Source organism: Gobio gobio (genome assembly GCF_949357685.1).
Source record: "Gobio gobio genome assembly, chromosome: 7".
NCBI lineage: Eukaryota > Metazoa > Chordata > Actinopteri > Cypriniformes > Gobionidae > Gobio > Gobio gobio.
This window is the reverse complement of record NC_137103.1, coordinates 57768589-57790183: the sequence shown is the minus strand read 5'-3', so window position 1 is coordinate 57790183 and position 21595 is coordinate 57768589. Positions and strand designations below refer to the sequence as shown.

Here is a 21595-nt window from a genome sequence, read left to right as displayed (position 1 = left end):
ACACGTGTGTTATCTGTGTTAGACTTCAGCACACGTGTGTTATCTGTGTGTTAGACTTCAGACACCGCACACGTGTGTTATCTGTGTGTTAGACTTCAGCACACGCGTGTTATCTGTGTGTTAGACTTCAGACACCGCATACGTGTGTTATCTGTGTATTAGACTTCAGACATTGCACATGTGTGTTATCTGTGTGTTAGACTTCAGACACCGCACACGTGTGTTATCTGTGTGTTAGACTTCAGACACCGCATACGTGTGTTATCTGTGTATTAGACTTCAGACATTGCACATGTGTGTTATCTGTGTGTTAGACTTCAGACACCGCACACGTGTGTTATCTGTGTGTTAGACTTCAGACACCGCACACGTGTGTTATCTGTGTGTTAGACTTCAGACATCGCACACGTGTGTTATCTGTGTATTAGACTTCAGACACCGCACACGTGTGTTATCTGTGTATTAGACTTCAGACACCGCACACGTGTGTTATCTGTGTATTAGACTTCAGACACCGCACACGTGTGTTATCTGTGTATTAGACTTCAGACATCGCACACGTGTGTTATCTGTGTATTAGACTTCAGACACCGCACACGTGTGTTATCTGTGTATTAGACTTCAGACACCGCACACGTGTGTTATCTGTGTATTAGACTTCAGACATCGCACACGTGTGTTATCTGTGTATTAGACTTCAGACACCGCACACGTGTGTTATCTGTGTATTAGACTTCAGACATCGCACACGTGTGTTATCTGTGTATTAGACTTCAGACACCGCACACGTGTGTTATCTGTGTATTAGACTTCAGACACCGCACACGTGTGTTATCTGTGTATTAGACTTCAGACATCGCACACGTGTGTTATCTGTGTATTAGACTTCAGACACCGCACACGTGTGTTATCTGTGTATTAGACTTCAGACACCGCACACGTGTGTTATCTGTATATTAGACTTCAGACACAGCACACGTGTGTTATCTGTGTATTAGACTTTAGACACCGCACACGTGTGTTATCTGTGTATTAGACTTCAGACACCGCACACGCGTGTTATCTGTGTGTTAGACTTCAGACACCGCACACGTGTGTTATCTGTGTATTAGACTTCAGACACCGCACACGCGTGTTATCTGTGTGTTAGACTTCAGACACCGCACACGTGTGTTATCTGTGTATTAGACTTCAGACACCGCACACGTGTGTTATCTGTGTATTAGACTTTAGACACCGCACACGTGTGTTATCTGTGTATTAGACTTCAGACACCGCACACGCGTGTTATCTGTGTGTTAGACTTCAGACACCGCACACGTGTGTTATCTGTGTATTAGACTTCAGACACCGCACACGTGTGTTATCTGTGTATTAGACTTTAGACACCGCACACGTGTGTTATCTGTGTATTAGACTTCAGACACCGCACACGTGTGTTATCTGTGTATTAGACTTCAGACACCGCACACGTGTGTTATCTGTGTGTTAGACTTCAGACACCGCACACGCGTGTTATCTGTGCATTAGACTTCAGACACCGCACACGTGTGTTATCTGTGTATTAGACTTCAGACACCGCACACGTGTGTTATCTGTGTATTAGACTTCAGACACCGCACACGTGTGTTATCTGTGTGTTAGACTTCAGACACCGCACACGTGTGTTATCTGTGTGTTAGACTTCAGACACCGCACACGCGTGTTATCTGTGTATTAGACTTCAGACTCCGCACACGTGTGTTATCTGTGTATTAGACTTCAGACACCGCACACGTGTGTTATCTGTGTATTAGACTTCAGACACCGCACACGCGTGTTATCTGTGTATTAGACTTCAGACACCGCACACGTGTGTTATCTGTGTGTTAGACTTCAGACACCGCACACGTGTGTTATCTGTGTATTAGACTTCAGACACCGCACACGCGTGTTATCTGTGTATTAGACTTTAGACACCGCACACGTGTGTTATCTGTGTATTAGACTTCAGACACCGCACACGTGTGTTATCTGTGTATTAGACTTCAGACACCGCACACGTGTGTTATCTGTGTGTTAGACTTCAGACACCGCACACGTGTGTTATCTGTGTATTAGACTTCAGACACCGCACACGTGTGTTATCTGTGTATTAGACTTCAGACATCGCACACGTGTGTTATCTGTGTATTAGACTTCAGACACCGCACACGTGTGTTATCTGTGTATTAGACTTCAGACACCGCACACGTGTGTTATCTGTGTATTAGACTTCAGACATCGCACACGTGTGTTATCTGTGTATTAGACTTCAGACACCGCACACGTGTGTTATCTGTGTATTAGACTTCAGACACCGCACACGTGTGTTATCTGTATATTAGACTTCAGACACAGCACACGTGTGTTATCTGTGTATTAGACTTTAGACACCGCACACGTGTGTTATCTGTGTATTAGACTTCAGACACCGCACACGCGTGTTATCTGTGTGTTAGACTTCAGACACCGCACACGTGTGTTATCTGTGTATTAGACTTCAGACACCGCACACGCGTGTTATCTGTGTGTTAGACTTCAGACACCGCACACGTGTGTTATCTGTGTATTAGACTTCAGACACCGCACACGTGTGTTATCTGTGTATTAGACTTTAGACACCGCACACGTGTGTTATCTGTGTATTAGACTTCAGACACCGCACACGCGTGTTATCTGTGTGTTAGACTTCAGACACCGCACACGTGTGTTATCTGTGTATTAGACTTCAGACACCGCACACGTGTGTTATCTGTGTATTAGACTTTAGACACCGCACACGTGTGTTATCTGTGTATTAGACTTCAGACACCGCACACGTGTGTTATCTGTGTATTAGACTTCAGACACCGCACACGTGTGTTATCTGTGTGTTAGACTTCAGACACCGCACACGCGTGTTATCTGTGCATTAGACTTCAGACACCGCACACGTGTGTTATCTGTGTATTAGACTTCAGACACCGCACACGTGTGTTATCTGTGTATTAGACTTCAGACACCGCACACGTGTGTTATCTGTGTGTTAGACTTCAGACACCGCACACGTGTGTTATCTGTGTGTTAGACTTCAGACACCGCACACGCGTGTTATCTGTGTATTAGACTTCAGACTCCGCACACGTGTGTTATCTGTGTATTAGACTTCAGACACCGCACACGTGTGTTATCTGTGTATTAGACTTCAGACACCGCACACGCGTGTTATCTGTGTATTAGACTTCAGACACCGCACACGTGTGTTATCTGTGTGTTAGACTTCAGACACCGCACACGTGTGTTATCTGTGTATTAGACTTCAGACACCGCACACGCGTGTTATCTGTGTATTAGACTTTAGACACCGCACACGTGTGTTATCTGTGTATTAGACTTCAGACACCGCACACGTGTGTTATCTGTGTATTAGACTTCAGACACCGCACACGTGTGTTATCTGTGTATTAGACTTCAGACACCGCACACGTGTGTTATCTGTATATTAGACTTCAGACACAGCACACGTGTGTTATCTGTGTATTAGACTTTAGACACCGCACACGTGTGTTATCTGTGTATTAGACTTCAGACACCGCACACGCGTGTTATCTGTGTGTTAGACTTCAGACACCGCACACGTGTGTTATCTGTGTATTAGACTTCAGACACCGCACACGCGTGTTATCTGTGTGTTAGACTTCAGACACCGCACACGTGTGTTATCTGTGTATTAGACTTCAGACACCGCACACGTGTGTTATCTGTGTATTAGACTTTAGACACCGCACACGTGTGTTATCTGTGTATTAGACTTCAGACACCGCACACGCGTGTTATCTGTGTGTTAGACTTCAGACACCGCACACGTGTGTTATCTGTGTATTAGACTTCAGACACCGCACACGTGTGTTATCTGTGTATTAGACTTTAGACACCGCACACGTGTGTTATCTGTGTATTAGACTTCAGACACCGCACACGTGTGTTATCTGTGTATTAGACTTCAGACACCGCACACGTGTGTTATCTGTGTGTTAGACTTCAGACACCGCACACGCGTGTTATCTGTGCATTAGACTTCAGACACCGCACACGTGTGTTATCTGTGTATTAGACTTCAGACACCGCACACGTGTGTTATCTGTGTATTAGACTTCAGACACCGCACACGTGTGTTATCTGTGTGTTAGACTTCAGACACCGCACACGTGTGTTATCTGTGTGTTAGACTTCAGACACCGCACACGCGTGTTATCTGTGTATTAGACTTCAGACTCCGCACACGTGTGTTATCTGTGTATTAGACTTCAGACACCGCACACGTGTGTTATCTGTGTATTAGACTTCAGACACCGCACACGCGTGTTATCTGTGTATTAGACTTCAGACACCGCACACGTGTGTTATCTGTGTGTTAGACTTCAGACACCGCACACGTGTGTTATCTGTGTATTAGACTTCAGACACCGCACACGCGTGTTATCTGTGTATTAGACTTTAGACACCGCACACGTGTGTTATCTGTGTATTAGACTTCAGACACCGCACACGTGTGTTATCTGTGTATTAGACTTCAGACATCGCACACGTGTGTTATCTGTGTATTAGACTTCAGACACCGCACACGTGTGTTATCTGTGTATTAGACTTCAGACACCGCACATGTGTGTTATCTGTGCATTAGACTTCAGACACCGCACACGTGTGTTATCTGTGTATTAGACTTCAGACACCGCACACGTGTGTTATCTGTGTGTTAGACTTCAGAAACCGCACACGTGTGTTATCTGTGTATTAGACTTCAGACACCGCACATGTGTGTTATCTGTGTATTAGACTTCAGAAACCGCACACGCGTGTTATCTGTGTATTAGACTTCAGACATCACACACGTGTGTTATCTGTGTGTTAGACTTCAGACACCGCACACGTGTGTTATCTGTGTGTTAGACTTCAGACACCGCACACGTGTGTTATCTGTGTATTAGACTTCAGACACCGCACACGTGTTATCTGTGTATTAGACTTCAGACACCGCACACGTGTGTTATCTGTGTATTAGACTTCAGACATCGCACACGTGTGTTATCTGTGTATTAGACTTCAGACACCGCACACGTGTGTTATCTGTGTATTAGACTTCAGACACCGCACACGTGTGTTATCTGTGTATTAGACTTCAGACACCGCACACGTGTGTTATCTGTGTATCAGACTTCAGACACCGCACACGTGTGTTATCTGTGTATTAGACTTCAGACACCGCACACGTGTGTTATCTGTGTATTAGACTTTAGACACCGCACACGTGTGTTATCTGTGTATTAGACTTCAGACATCGCACACGTGTGTTATCTGTGTATTAGACTTCAGACACCGCACACGTGTGTTATCTGTGTGTTAGACTTCAGACACCGCACACGTGTGTTATCTGTGTATTAGACTTCAGACACCGCACACGTGTGTTATCTGTGTATCAGACTTCAAACACCGCACACGTGTGTTATCTGTGTATTAGACTTCAGAAACCGCACACGTGTGTTATCTGTGTATTAGACTTCAGACACCGCACACGTGTGTTATCTGTGTATTAGACTTCAGACACCACACACATGTGTTATCTGTGTATCAGACTTCAAACACCGCACACGTGTGTTATCTGTGTATTAGACATCTGTGTGATGATAAATTAGCCCCTGGAGCTCCTTTTTATGCCATAATCATTAGGATAAGAAGATGTTCTGTAAGTTTCCTCTGAATGACGTGCGTGTTCTTCTGTTCTTCTGTTCTTCTGTTCTTCTGTTCTTCTGAAAGGATGTTATCCTGACTCTGCAAGAGAAGCTGTCCATTAAGAGCATCGAGCACTTCTCTCTGATGCTGGAGCACAAGATGGAGGGAGCAGCAACAAAGCTGATGCTTCTGCACGAGCAGGAGATGCTCACACAGGTCAGTAGAACGAGAGAGAGAGAGAGAGAGAGAGAGAGAGAGAGAGAGAGATGAGGAGTTACAGATGGATGGAGGTATGGATTGATTGATGGATGGATGGATGGATAGACAGATGGACTGATGGATGATGGAGGGATGGATGGATGGATGGGTGGATGGATGGATGGATAGCTGGATGGATGGATAGCTGAATAGACAGATGGATGGATGGATGGATGGATGGATGGATGGATGGACGTATGGATGGATGGATGAATAGACGGATGGATAGATGGATGGATGGATGGATGGACGTATGGATGGATGAATGAAAAGATGGATGGATGGACGTATGGATGGATGGATGGACGTATGGATGGAAGAATGAACAGATGGACGGATGGATGGATGGATGGATGGATGGATGGATAGATAGATAGATAGATGGATGGATGGATGGATGGATGGATGGATGGATAGATAGATAGATAGATAGATAGATAGATAGATAGATAGATTTAGATAGATAGATAGATAGATAGATAGATAGATAGATAGATAGATAGATAGATAGATAGATAGATGATGGATGGATGGATGAATAGACGGATGTATGGATGGATGGATGGAATGATGGACAGATGGATGGATGGTCGTATGAACGGATGGATGAACGGATGGATGGATGGATGGATGGATGGACAGGAACAGGTGTGTCATGAACAGAATAGATAGATAGATAGATAGATAGATAGATAGATAGATAGATAGATAGATAGATAGATAGATAGATAGATAGATAGATAGATAGATAGATAGATAGATAGATGGATGGATAGACGGATGTATGGATGGATGGACATATGGATGAATGGACGGACGGCTGGATGGTCGTATGAACGGATGGATGGATGGATGGATGGATGAACGGATGGATGCATGGATGGATGGATGGATGGTCGTATGAACGGATGGATGCATGGATGGATGAACGGATGGATGCATGGATGGATGGATGGATGGTCGTATGAACGGATGGATGGATGGATGGACGTATAGATGGACAGGAACAGGTGTGTCATGAACAGAATATGATGTGTTGTTCTATAGGTGACTCAGAGGCCGGGCTCTCATAAGATGAAATGCTTTTTCCGCATCAGTTTCCTCCCGAAAGACCCTGTGGATCTGCTCCGGAGAGACGCCGTGGCCTTCGATTACCTCTACGTCCAGGTCTGAGGATCCACAGCTGCACTCGCGCTAACCTTCATTCACTGTCATATGATAAAGAAAATGAGTTTGCATGCTTCTCATGTCTCGATGTAACAATGTTGAGGAACGAGACAGAAGCCCTGAGGAAGAACATCATGTAGTTTATTAATGTTAAATCTCTATCGTTTATACCATACGCCGTCCAGCCCTATTTGGGATTATGATATTGAGAAAGTCACTGAGACCAGGGTTATTCCTGCTAACATGTGTTTCTCATGTGTTTGACGTGTGTTTGGTGCGTGTGTTCGGTGCGTGTGTTTGGTGTGTGTGTTTGTCATGTGTTTGGCGTGTGTTTGGCGTGTGTTTGGTGTGTGTTTGGTGTGTGTTTGGCGTGTGTTTGACGTGTTTGTCGCGTGTTTGTCATGTGTTTGTCATGTGTTTGCCATGCGTTTGACATGCGTTTGGCGTGTTTGGTGTGTGTGTGTTTGACGTGTGTTTGTCATGTGTTTGGCGTGTGTTTGGTGTGTGTTTGTTGTGTGATTGGCGTGTGTTTGACGTGTTTGTCATGTGTTTGTCATGTGTTTGCCATGCGTTTGACATGCGTTTGACATGCGTTTGGCGTGTGTTTGACGCGTTTGTCGCGTGTTTGTCACGTGTTTGTCATGTGTTTGTCATTTGTTTGACTTGTGTTTCATGTGTTTGGCGCGTGTGTTTGGCGCGTGTGTTTCACGTGTGTTTGTCGCTTGTGTTTGACGTGTGTTTGTCATGTTTGACATGTGTTTCTCGTGTGTTTGTCGTGTGTTTGACGTGTGTTTGTCTCGTGTTTGGCGTGTATTTGACACGTGTTTGTCGTGCGTTTGATGCATTTCTTGTGTGTTTGTCGTGTGTTTGGCGTATGTTTGGTGTGTGTTTGGCGCGTGTTTGTTGCTTGTTTGACGTGTGTTTGTTGCTTGTTTGGCGTGTGTTTGTTGCTTGTTTGGCGTGTGTTTGTTGCTTGTTTGACGTGCGTTTGGCATGTGTTTGTTGCTTGTTTGGCGTGTGTTTGTTGCTTGTTTGACGCGTGTTTGACGTGTGTTTGTTGCTTGTTTGCCGTGTGTTTGTTGCTTGTTTGACGTGTGTTTGGTGTTTGTTTGTTGCTTGTTTGACGTGTGTTTGGCGTGTGTTTGTCACGTGTTTGTCGCGTGTTTGTCGCGTGTTTGTCATTTGTTTGACTTGTGTTTCATGTGTTTGGCGCATGTGTTTCACGTGTGTTTGGCGTGTGTTTGGCGCTTGTGTTTTTGACGTGTGTTTGTCATGTTTGACATGTGTTTCTCGTGTGTTTGTCGTGTGTTTGACTCGTGTTTGGCGTGTATTTGACACGTGTTTGTCGCGCGTGTGATGCATTTGTTGTGTGTTTGTCGTGTGTTTGGCGTGTGTTTGGCGTATGTTTGGTGTGTGTTTGGCGTGTGTTTGACGTGTGTTTGTTGCTTGTTTGACGTGTGTTTGTTGTGTCTTTGACGTGTGTTTGTTGCTTGTTTGACGTGTGTTTGTTGCTTGTTTGGCGTGTGTTTGTTGCTTGTTTGACGTGTGTTTGGCATGTGTTTGTTGCTTGTTTGGCGTGTGTTTGTTGCTTGTTTGACGCGTGTTTGATGTGTGTTTGTTGCTTGTTTGCCGTGTTTGCCGTGTGTTTGTTGCTTGTTTGACGTGTGTTTGGCGTGTGTTTGTGTCTTGTTTGACGTGTGTTTGGCGTGTGTTTGTTGTGTGTTTGACGTGTGTTTGTTGCTTGTTTGGCGTGTGTTTGGTGTGTGTTTGACGTGTGTTTGTCGTGTGTTTGTCGTGTGTTTGTCGTGTGTTTGTCGTGTGTTTGTCGTGTGTTTGTCGTGCGTTTGGTGTGTGTTTTTGGCGTGTGTTTGGCGTGTGTTTGACGTGTGTTTGTTGCTTGTTTGGCGTGTGTTTGGCGTGTGTTTGACGTGTGTTTGGTGGGTGTTTGGTGTGTGTTTGGTGTGTGTTTGGCGTGTGTTTGGCGTGTGTTTGTTGTGTGTTTGGTACGTGTGTTTGTTGCTTGTTTGGCATGTGTTTGGCGTGTGTTTGACGTGTGTTTGGTGTGTGTTTGGCATGTGTTTGTTGCTTGTTTGGCGTGTGCTTGGCGTGTGTTTGGCGTGTGTTTGTTGTGTGTTTGGTGTGTGCGTTTGGTGTGTGTTTGTTGCTTGTGTGGCGTGTGCTTGGCGTGTGTTTCTGCAGAGCTGTAAGGACGTGGTGCAGGAGCGCTTCGGCTCCGAGCTCAAATACGACATGGCGCTCCGGCTGGCCGCTCTTCAGATGTACATCCTGACGCTCAGCACCAAACAGACGCAGAAAGTCTCTCTGAAGTACATCGAGTGAGTTCAGCTCTCAGTTATTAACCCTTATCGGCTGTAGAGTCATTTGAAAGAACTGCGATCATTCGGTGGAGTGATATGGATCTGTAATGCGGTCGAGACCTGCCTGGAACTACTTTAGCCGTGAGTTTCCTTGAAAACAACTGCACACCTTAGAACGTACGTCGACCAATCAGATTCAAGCATTATTTTATGGACTTGAACTTGAACTAACAATGAAGAGTTAATGTTAACAAAGATTAATAAATACTGAATTGTTCATTCAAGCTTCCGTCGGATTCCAATATTAGCAGTGCATGTTGAACTTTATTAGTACTGAAGATCCAGCTCACGTGGGGAAGAATTTGAGCGTTTGTTCACTTCATTTCACCGCGGATTCATTTGTAAACAAGAGACTGGATTTGCAGACAGAATGAGATTAAAAACTATTATGTGGCTTGTGGATCCGACAGGAATTATGCAAAAAAAAATGATGTGATAGTATTGCATTGTTGCATGTATTGATTATGTGTATGTGTGTAACCCCTCCTGTTTGAACCGCCCGCTCCAAGGGGGACTCGAACCCGGGTCATGAGAGTTGGACGCTCTAACAAGGAGGCTAAAGGTTGCAACCTCTAGCGTCAGTTAGGCCTGTCACGATAACAAATTTTGCTGGACGATAAATTGGCCAAGAAATTATTGCGATAAATATTGTCGTTCTGAGACCATCATCTAAAATAATGATAATGGCATAATAATGCAGGTACACCTTTTCAAAGATCAATAAACTTTTATTTCTAAAGACTATTTAACACTGAAAATGGAAAACATTTTAAATATCCACAATAAATGAACAAAACAACCAAAAACAATAAAAGCAATGGACTCTCAGTCTGTTAACAAAAAATCCACTTGAATAAATACCAAAAACAATAAATAAAATGGATGAAAACTGTAACGGATGATTGAGTTTTAGGTGCATATTAGGGGTTAACACTCCAGAGATTTACTTCAGCATATGATATTTAGCTTAATTATCCACAATTCAGGATACAGTATTAAAAAATTGTTATATCATGTAATCATGTACAAACTGAATTTGACTTGACTTTAAGCTAATTATTGGGAGCATCTCTGAGGAAAGCTAGGGGAGATTTTGATACAGCAAGAGAGAAGACATTGATGACATGCTTTTCATTTATTTGGCAAAAAAAGGAGAATATGTATTGCTATCTCAGGAAAACAAACAAGCATGCGAGTGGAAATTATCGCGGACGGGAAAATTATCGAGCAAATTTTTTTTCCGTGCGATTAATTGATTTATTGACTATCGCGACAGGCCTAGCATCAGTCACTAGAGCGTCTCTTGAGATCAGAGGAGTGAGATTTACTCACACATCGACTGCTAGCTGACCTCCGTTACACATGTCTAACTAAACTTAAGGCTGGAGTATCCTTTGTATTTGAGGTGCTGTTGGTTCATTGTCCTGCAGTTCGGGATCAGACTGGGACATTTTGCGAGCCCTGTGGGCGAATCATTCCGGTTGCCGTTTTTCCTCACGTTTTCAAAACAATTCCTCAGGTGTACTCACAGGGTAGCTGAAGCTCATTATAAAATGCGAAACTGTTATCCAATCATAGCAGTGGGCGTTTACTCCCAAGTCTTCAATGCGGCACGCCCATAAAAGATTCAAGATTCAAGATTCAAGATTCAAGAGTTTTATTTGTCACATACACAGTTATATACACAATATACAACTGGCAGTGAAATGTAAACAGGTCCGCTCCATGGACAGTGCAAATAACAGTTACAAGAAATTAAAATAGAAATAGAATAAAATTAGAATAAAAAGTATTAACATAAGTAGGATTATAAATAAATCAAGTAAAGATAAAAATTGGAAATAAGATAAAATAAAAAAATAAAAAAAAATAAAAAATATGTGGATATGATAAGTGAGATAAACTGTAGACTTAAAAATAAGTGGTTAACATAAAATATATATATATGTATATATAAAGAAGTATAATGTGCAAGGTTTATTACAGGTTGTTACACAGTAACAATAGGAACGTAAAGTGCAGTGCAATGGCAGTATATGGATGTTAATGTTTAAACTGGATGTTTATGCGTGTGCGGGGTGAAGTGAAGTCACGTGACTGAGTTCAGGAGTCTGATGGCCTGGGGGAAGAAACTCCTCCTGAGTCTTTCAGTCTTTGCCATCAGGCTACGGAAGCGCTTACCAGATGGCAGCAGGGTGAAGTGAGAGTTTGCAGGGTGATTAATGTCTCTGATGATTTTAGTAGCTCTACCTCTGCAGCGTTTGGTGTAGATGTCCTGCAGAGACGGGAGAGCTGAGCCTGAGATGCGCTCGGATAAGCGCACCACTCTTTGCAGGGCTTTGGAATCGTGACTGGTGCTGTTCCCGTGCCACGCTGTGATGCACTGAGTCAGGACACTTTCTATCGCCCCTCGATAGAAAGTTTTCAGGATGGCTGGTGAAACCCTGAATTTCCTCAGCTGGCGCAGGTGGTACAGTCTTTGCCTGGCTTTTTTCACCTGTGTCTGGATGTGTGTAGTCCAGGTCAGATCCTCGGAGATGTTCACACCCAGGTATTTGAAGCTGCTCACTCTCTCTACCGGTGTCCCGCTGATCATGAGAGGGGAGTATGACCGATGCTGTCTCTTCCTGAAGTCCACAATCAGTTCTTTGGTCTTGTTAACATTCAGAGAGAGACAGTTGTCCTGGCACCATGATGTCAGTTGCTCCACTTCGTCCAAGTATGCCGTCTCATTGTTGTTGGAGATGAGACCCAGGACAACAGTATCATCAGCAAACTTGATGATCGAGGTGGAGCTGTGTGTGGACAAACAGTCATGGGTGTAGAGAGAGTAGAGCAGGGGACTCAGCACACAGCCCTGTGGAGCTCCAACACTCAGGGTGATGGAGGTGGAGGTGAACTGGCCTACTCTCACCGCCTGGGGTCTGCCAGTGAGGAAATCTTCAATCCAGAGGCAGAGAGAAGAATTCAGGCCTAGATCCAGGAGTTTGTGTGTTAGCTTAATGGGAACTATGGTGTTAAAGGCTGAGCTATAGTCAATAAATAGCAACCTGACATAGTTCCCACTTTTGCTGTCGATGTGAGTGAGGCAGGAGTGAAGGACGTGAGAAATGGCATCTTCAGTCGATCTATTGGGACGATAGGCAAACTGAAGAGGGTCCAAAGTGTCAGGAATGGAGGAGCAAATGTTGTTTTTAATGAGTCTCTCAAAGACCTTCATGACTAAAGATGTGAGAGCCACTGGACGATAGTCATTTAGGCAAGAGGGTTTACTGATCTTAGGTACAGGGATGATGGAGGATCGTTTGAAGGAGGTGGGGACAACAGATGTAGCAAGGGACTCGTTAAATATGGATGTAAAGAGCCCTGCGAGCTGATCAGCACAGGACCGCAGAACACGACCTGAAATACCATCCGGCCCAGCAGCTTTCCTGACATCCACACGTTTGAGTGCCCTCCGAACCTCGTCCTCCGAGACAGAGATCACGTGACCGTTGCTGCTCTGAGGGACTCTCTCTGACGCGTCACTCGCCGGAGTCGCGCTGCCGCGATTACCATCAAAGCGAGCGTAGAAAGAGTTTAACTCGTTCACCAGCAACGGATCAGCTCTCACCTCTGCAGAGGATTTAGTTCCAAAAGCACAGATGGTTCTCAGTCCCTGCCACATCCGCCGGGAGTCGTTGAGTTGGAAATGAGATTCCACTCGGTCTTTATAGCGGAGTTTTGCGGCTTTAACGGCGCGCCGGAGAGCGTAACATGAAGCTTTGTACTCCCTCATATCCCCCGTTAGGAGACCGGCATTGTAAGCGGTGGTGCGCGAGTTTACTGCAGTGCGAATTGAACTGTCCACCCACGGTTTCTGATTAGGGAAGGACGTTATAGTTATTGTTTGTGTGGCTTGCTCTGTCAGTGTGTTAATAAAGCAGAGCGCCACTTCTGTGAACTCGCTGACGTCTTCAGAACTCGCGCGGAACATGTCCCAGTCGACGTCATCAAGAGCTGCCTGTAGCGTGATCTCTGAATGGGATGACCAGCGTTTGACTTCCCTCCTCACCGGGGGCTCTTGAACGAGCCTTTGTTTGTATTCCGGTGTGAGGAAAATGGCGGCATGGTCCGATTTGCCAAAAGCTGGCTGTGAACGAGCTTTGTAGGCGTTCTTAAACGGAGAGTAGCAATGATCCCGTGTGTTTGCTCCTCGTGTGGGACAGGAGACATGCTGGTGAAAGTTTGGCAATACTTTCTTTAGGTTTGCTTTGTTAAAATCACCCGCGACGATGAAAGCAGCGTCGGGGTGTTTGTTTATGAAGCCGCTGGTCACATCATGGAGGGCAGATAAAGCCAGCCCCGTGTCTGCTTGTGGTGGAATATAAACGGCAGTGGTGATGACCGAGGAAAACTCCCTCGGCAGGTAGAAAGGCCGGCACATGAGAGATAAATGTTCCAAGTGAGGCGAGCAGGATCGCGAAAGAATGGAGATGTTCCTAGGATCGCACCATTTCTTGTTTATCATGAAACACACTCCACCGCCTTTAGATTTCCCGGCCTCGGCTGTTCTGTCCATCCGAAAAACAGAGAAGTTCTCGGACGGCGTCACGGCTGTATCCGGGACCGCTGGCGTGAGCCATGTTTCGGACAGACAATAGATGTTGCAGTCTCTCATGTCCCGTTGAAAACTTATCCTGGCTCTAAGATCGTCCATCTTATTCTCCAAGGATTGGACATTTGCGAGCAAAATGCTCGGGAGAGGAGGACTGAATGCTCTTTTTCTCAGTCTGTTGCGGATCCCAGCGCGTTTCCCGCGGTGTTTTTTGAATCTTCGCCGTCGACTCGAGTGGCCATTGTTCAACTCGGCGTCCCGGCGAATCTCAGATGGAAGATTGGAGAAAGTGTCCTGAAACAGGTCAGTGTAGCGGTAACCAATTTCCAGAAGTGTTTTGCTGTCGTAACAGATCAAAGCAGATGATCCGTTGGAAAAAATAGAGAGTAAAAGAGAGTAGAATAATAAATAAAAGCAAAGTCTTAGCGGAGCGACCTGAACGGCGACCGAGCACGGCGGCGCCATCTTACCTAAGACCGTTCCAGGAGAGAGCCTCAAAACCAGGGTAGGACATAGCCTATTACTTATTCATTATGTTTCTGAATGGAAAAACCACGTGAACGTCATAAGTTGACCTCAGACAACAGTATAAACCGTTCATGAGCCCTTTAATAACTGATTATGTTTGCTTTTTCCTCTCAGCTTTATGTGCATTTAGTAAAATAAACCCGGATCTGTAGTTTGCCTAATAACTGTCAGATAAACACTGTGACCAAGTTTAGTGTTTGTTCTTCTCCTCATGTTTTGATGGTTTAATTGAACATTAAAAACAAATATCCCGACTCGCGGCCGCTGCTGTAATGCACTCGCTCTTCTGAAGGCTTTTATGGTGAGTTTTGTCGGCTGTATAAATCACTTTGACCGCAACAACCACAGACGCTCAAATCTTCTTCCTCTTTGTGTTTCTCTGAGGGAAGAGAATACTGGGGTTTGGATCAGCGAGGGCGAGGGAATGATGACAGAATTTCATTTGTTGGTGACCGTTGCTTTAAATAATGAGAAGAGATGAAAGGTGAATTGAGCTGTGTGTGTGTGTGTGTGTGTGTGTGTGTGTGTGTGTGTGTGTGTGTGTGTGTGTGTGTGTGTGTGTGTGTGTGTGTGTGTGTGTGTGTGTGTGTGTGTGTGTGTGTGTGTGTGTGTGTGTGTGTGTGTGTGTGTGTGTGTGTGTGTGTGTGTGTGTGTGTGTGTGTGTGTGTGTGCAGGAAGGAGTGGGGTCTGGCACAGTTCCTGCCTCCAGCGGTTCTGTCCAGCATGAAAGAGAAGAACATCAAGAAAGCTCTCACACACATTCTGAAAACCAACCAGAACCTGGTGCCTCCTGGGAAAAAGGTGAGAGACTTCCACAGCCTGTGCATGTGAACAGTGGACCTGAAATCCATCTTTTGAGCTGCCTTTGAGAATCCAGATTCCTGGGTGTATATAAATATATATATATATATGAATATGTATGTATTTTTATACCTGTATGTTTGTATGGATATGGATGAAAAAATATGTTATATGTGTGTGTGTGTGTGTGTGTGTGTGTGTGTGTGTGTGTGTGTGTGTGTGTGTGTGTGTGTGTGTGTGTGTGTGTGTGTGTGTGTGTGTGTGTGTGTGTGTGTGTGTGTGTGTGTGTGTGTGTGTGTGTGTGTGTGTGTGTGTGTGTATGCATATATGGCTATATATATGGTTATATACGGATACACACACAGACACACACACACACACACACACACACAATGCATGTATGGTTATTTATATGGTTATATACGGATACACACACACATACACACACACACACACACACAGACACACACACACACAATGCATATATGGCTATTTATATGGTTATATACGGATACACACACAGACACACACACACACACTCATGCATATATGGTTATATACGGATACACACACAGACACACACACACACACTCATGCATATATGGTTATATACGGATACACACACAGACACACACACACACACACACACACACACACTCATGCATATATGGTTATATACGGATACACACAGAGACACACACACACTCATGCATATATGGTTATATACGGATACACACACAGACACACACACATACACACTCATGCATATATGGTTATATACGGATACACACACAGACACACACACACACACACACTCATGCATATATGGTTATATACGGATACACAGACACACACATATATATATATATAGATGAAAACATTTGGGATCAACTGATTTAGACAAACCTCTAGTAAGTTGCCTCTTACTTGGCGAGTAAAGCTGGTGAACTTCAGCTTGAGTGTTTTTCCCAGAGCTTTATATTGAAAAACAAGAAGAAGGAGTTTCCTCTTCATGTACTTCATGTACTCAGTTCCCCAAATGATGATCTGTCTCCTCAGCTGACGGCGCTACAGGCCAAGGTGCACTACCTGAAGTACCTGAGCGACCTGCGGCTGTACGGCGGGCGCGTGTTCAAGTCCACGCTGGTCGTAAGTCACACACACCACACTTCAGGGCAGATGAGGCATTATAAGCAATGATACTTTCATTTTATCCAAAGCAATAAACATGATTGACATTATAGATCTTTTGCACTTCCATACTGTAAATACTTCCCTCTATTATAACTCATTTCCCTTAGTTGTCGACGTCTGATCTTTTTTCGATTGCCTTTTTTTCATATCATATATTTAAGTAATTATCATAAATTAGGAAATCGGACATTGTGTTACCATGGAAACGTTACTCTAAATTATTCTAGCGGGCTCCTCCCCCTAGTGGCGGCGTCATGTTTCATATTACAACAATTATTTTAACTACTTTATAATCAAAATCTTTTCTAATCTTGACAAAACGCATATCGTCGGAAATGTCTGAGTCTCAAGGGTCCATATTTGGTGACTGTTTTGTGATGGAAGTGATATTTTGACAGGAAAATGCATCAAAAAACAATCAATGGAATTTGAATGACACCCGGTGGCTGTTTTTGGTACAGCGCCCTAAACAAGATCTCATTGGGACTTAAATTTTTGTGATATCAACTTCAAATTCGGAACACAACTTGGTTAGAGATATGGCTTTGATTTTACAGTAAAAAAAAATTGTAAAATATATATTTTATATGAAATAAAAAATATTTAGTACAGTATTTTTCATTTAAACTTCCATAACTTTTTCATACTTTCATATTTTGAATTGCTTTCACTTCAGCAATAATCTGCAGAGTGTCTTCTTTAAAACGAGACCAAACTTATATAGTCTATAGTCAAGGCTATATTCCAAAGCCCTTTAAGTTTGGATAGTGCGTTTTCATGTGTATTCTCAAAAGGGAGGTAACAGTTAAAGGGTTAGTTCAGCCAAAACTGTAAATTGTGTCATTAATGACTGAGCCTCATGTGGTTGGACACCCGTCAGACCTCCGTTCATCTTCAGACACAAATGAAGATATTTTAGTGTAAATCTGATGCTCTGAAAGGCCTCCATTGGCTCAACTTTACACTCTCAAGACCCTTAAAAGACACTAAAGACTAAAGTTACAAAGTCCATCTCACTACAGCGGCTCTACAATAACTTTATGAAGACGAGAATAAGGCAAGGCAAGGCAAGTTTATTTGTATAGCACATTTCATACACAGTGGCAATTCAAAGTGCTTTACACAGAAATGAAATAAAAATATTACAGTTATAATAGGAATTAAAAGAAATAAAAAATAAAGAAAACATTGAAAGATAAAAATAAAGAGTATAATTAAAAATAAAAATAAGAACAGGGTTAAATTTAAATATATAAATTAAAATGCAAGCAGTTCGGACAAAGCACGTACAGTGGCACAGTGCTCATTCAGTAAATGCACAGCTGAACAGATGTGTTTTGATTGTGGACAGATGTGCACAGATGTGTTTTGAGTCTGGATTTGAAAGTGGCTACTGTTGGAGCACATCTGATCTGTTCAGGAAGCTGGTTCCAGCTACGGCTGGCATAATAGCTAAACGTAGACTCTCCTTGCTTTGAGTGAACCCTTGGTATTTCTAATTGACTTGATCCTGATGATCTGAGTGATCTGTTGGGTTTGTATTTAATCAGCATATCTGCAATGTATTGAGGTCCTAGGTCATTGAGTGATTTATATACAAGTAATAGCACTTTAAAATCGATCCTAAATGTAACTGGAAGCCAGTGTAAAGATCTGAGGACTGGTGTGATATGGTCATAATGTTCTGGTTCTGGTCAGGATCCTGGCAGCAGCGTTCTGTATGAGCTGCAGCTGTCTAATGGTTTTTTTGGGAAGGCCGGTGAGGAGACCATTACAATAGTCCACCCTGCTGGTGATAAAAGCATGAACGAGTTTCTCTAAGTCTTGCCTGGAAACAAAGCATCTAATTCTTGATATGTTTTTGAGATGATAGTAAGCTGATTTAGTTATTGCTTTGACATGACTATTGAAACTCAGGTCTGACTCCAAAATCACACCAAGATTCCTGACTTGATTTTTTGATTTCAGGCCTTTAGCCTCAAGATATGCATTCACCTTGAGAATTTCATCTTTGTTTCCAAATGTAGTAATTTCAGTTTTGTCTTTGTTTAACTGAAGAAAGTTTTGGCACATCCAACTGTTAACTTCATCAATGCATTTACATAGAGAGTCAATGGGGCTGTAGTCATTAGGTGATAGGGCTAAGTAGATCTGGGTGTCGTCAGCATAGCTGTGGTCAGCCATTTTGTTATTTTTCATTATTTGGCTCAGTGGGAGCATGTACAGGTTGAATAGTAGTGGTGCAAGAATTGACCCTTGTGGGACTCCGCATGTCATGGATGTCCACTCAGACTTATGGTCACCTATACTCACATAATAACCTCTCCCTTCAAAGTATGACCTGAACCATTTGAGGACCATTCCAGAAAGCCCAACCCAATTTTCTAGCCTGTCAAGAAGTATGTTGTGGTCAACAGTGTCGAATGCAGCCAAACTGCCAAACTGAATAGTTTCTGAATAGTTTCTGTGCGCAAAAAAACCCTAAATAACGACTTATATAGTGATGACGATTTCAAAACACGGCATCATGAAGCTTCGAAGCGTTATGAATCAGTGAGTCGATTCAGCGGTTCAGAGCGTTATGAGTCAGTGAGTCGATTCATGATTCGGATCGCCAAATTTCATCAGTTTGGCGGTTTGACACGCAATCCGAATCATGATTCGACTCACTGATTCATAACGCTCTGAACCGCTGAATCGACTCACTGATTCATAACGCTCTGAACCGCTGAATCGACTCACTGATTCATAACGCTCTGAACCGCTGAATCGACTCACTGATTCATAACGCTCTGAACCGCTGAATCGACTCACTGATTCATAACGCTTCGAAGCTTCATGAGGCCGTGTTTTGAAATCGTCATCACTATATAAGTCGTTATTTAGGGTTTTTTTGCGCACAGAAACTATTCTCGTCTTCATAAAGTTATTGTAGAGCCGCTGTAGTGAGATGGACTTTGTAACTTTAGTCTTTAGTGTCTTTTAAGGGTCTTGAGAGTGTAAAGTTGAGCCAATGGAGGCCTTTCAGAGCATCAGATTTACACTAAAATATCTTCATTTGTGTCTGAAGATGAACGGAGGTCTGACGGGTGTCCAACCACATGAGGCTCAGTCATTAATCACACAATTTACATTTTTGGCTGAATTAACCCTTTAATTAAAGCAATAATGAACATGTTTAAGCAGCTGTTCTTGTCTGTGGTTTGTGATCCGACAGCAAGGAGAGAAACACACGGAGGTGACGCTGCTCGTGGGGCCGCGGTACGGCATCAGTCATGTGATCAACACCAAGACCAATCTGGTGGCTCTGCTGGCCGACTTCAGCCACGTGAACCGCATCGAGATGTTCACGGAGGACGAGAGGAACGTACGGGTGGAGCTGCACGTCCTGGATGTTAAGGTGCGTCGGATGACACCAAGAACTGCACATTTTGCAATGACTTTCAGAGATTTTGTAAGTATAACCGAATAGTTTTTGGCTGTAGACCTCACGTGAATAGTTACACACAATATCCCTTTCATCCGATTCTAATAATGAAAATATTAATTAACCCTCTGGGGCTCTTCGGTCATTTCTAACCCAATTTTTTTTTTTTTTTTATGTTAGGTTAAAAATCGTAGCTTCATCGGAATGGTCCGAAACTTGGTGACTTTATTGGTGCTTGGTATATGAGCACACATAACAATTGGGGACAGGATTTGAAAAGTCTAAGTGGTCGTAAAAAAAATAGTCACACTCGGGGTCTTCGGGTCAAAAATGACCCCCATAGGAAATGAATGGGAAATTGGCCAAAATATGAAAATACAGAGTTTTTTTGTGCATACAATCTACAAATCAGCCAGAATGCAGAAAAAAGGACTCAACAGTGAAGATCTCTAAAACATCAAGAGTGGAAAACAGACAAAAAAACTCACACACACACACACACACAAACACAATTAGCTTTTGGAATGGCACGCGTTAATTTGTGTGTATAAGTGTATGTGTGTGTGTGAGTTTTTTGGTCTGTTTTGCACTCTTGATGTTTTAGAGATCTTCACTGTTGAGTCCTTTGTTTCTGCATCCTGGCTGATTTGTAGATTGTATGCAGAAAAAAACTAATTTCCCATTAATTTCCTATGTGGGTCATTTTTGACCCGAAGGTCCTGAATGTGACTTTTTTTTTTTACGACCACTTAGACTTTTCAAATCCTGTCCCCAATCTTTTTGGGTGTTCATATACCAAGTACCAATAAAGTCACCAAGTTTCGGACCATTCCGATGAAGCTACGATTTTTTTTAAAAATGTTATAAAATGCGAGATCCACTATAGTGGTAAAAATGTGCTAATGTGTGATAAAAATGCTCAATGTGTCCACCGGATGGCACCGATCTCATTAAAAAAATTGCTTTCATGAGGCCTAGGCTTGACTCTAAAATGAAATACAGCTTTAATAAAAAATAAAAAAAATTATATATATATACATTTTTTATTATATTCAATGCGAAAAAATGGGTCGTAATTATTGCATAGATATTTATTATGAATCATAAAATTATCTCAAAACACCAAAAAAGAAAAGAAAAAATATTATTGAACAAAAATATATTTCATTGATTTTACTCAAAAAATTTTTTATCTTAATCCCGCCCTCTGGGTCATTTATGACCCGAAGGCCCTGAGTGTGACCCATAAATGAAGAACCCCAGAGGGTTAAGAGCAAGGTTGTTTGTTAGGCGGCTCTTTCCTGTAGTAAAGTCACTTAAAATATCAAAATATCCTTTGTTTCTGAAGCCCATCACACTTATAATGGAGTCCAGTGATGCGATGAACCTGGCGTGTTTGACGGCCGGTTACTACAGATTGCTGGTCGACTCACGGAGGTCCATCTTCAACATGGCCAACAACAGCAACACTGCAGGTAAGAGCACAACATCTACATCCCATAATTCATTTGTCAG

The 21595-nt window shown here is 43.1% G+C and overlaps 1 protein-coding gene across 1 annotated transcript in view; it reads left to right on the top strand.

The window, feature by feature from the left end:
- LOC307129015 (FERM and PDZ domain-containing protein 4-like) overlaps positions 1-21595 on the top strand; it is a 103627-nt gene that overhangs the window by 74165 nt on the left and 7867 nt on the right. Inside the window, exons 8-14 of the mRNA XM_079821127.1 lie at positions 5815-5946; positions 7036-7155; positions 9355-9491; positions 15333-15459; positions 16519-16608; positions 19871-20053; positions 21429-21555. Of these exons, the coding sequence (XP_079677253.1) occupies positions 5815-5946; positions 7036-7155; positions 9355-9491; positions 15333-15459; positions 16519-16608; positions 19871-20053; positions 21429-21555 (916 nt within the window). The remainder of the gene's footprint in view (positions 1-5814; positions 5947-7035; positions 7156-9354; positions 9492-15332; positions 15460-16518; positions 16609-19870; positions 20054-21428; positions 21556-21595) is intronic.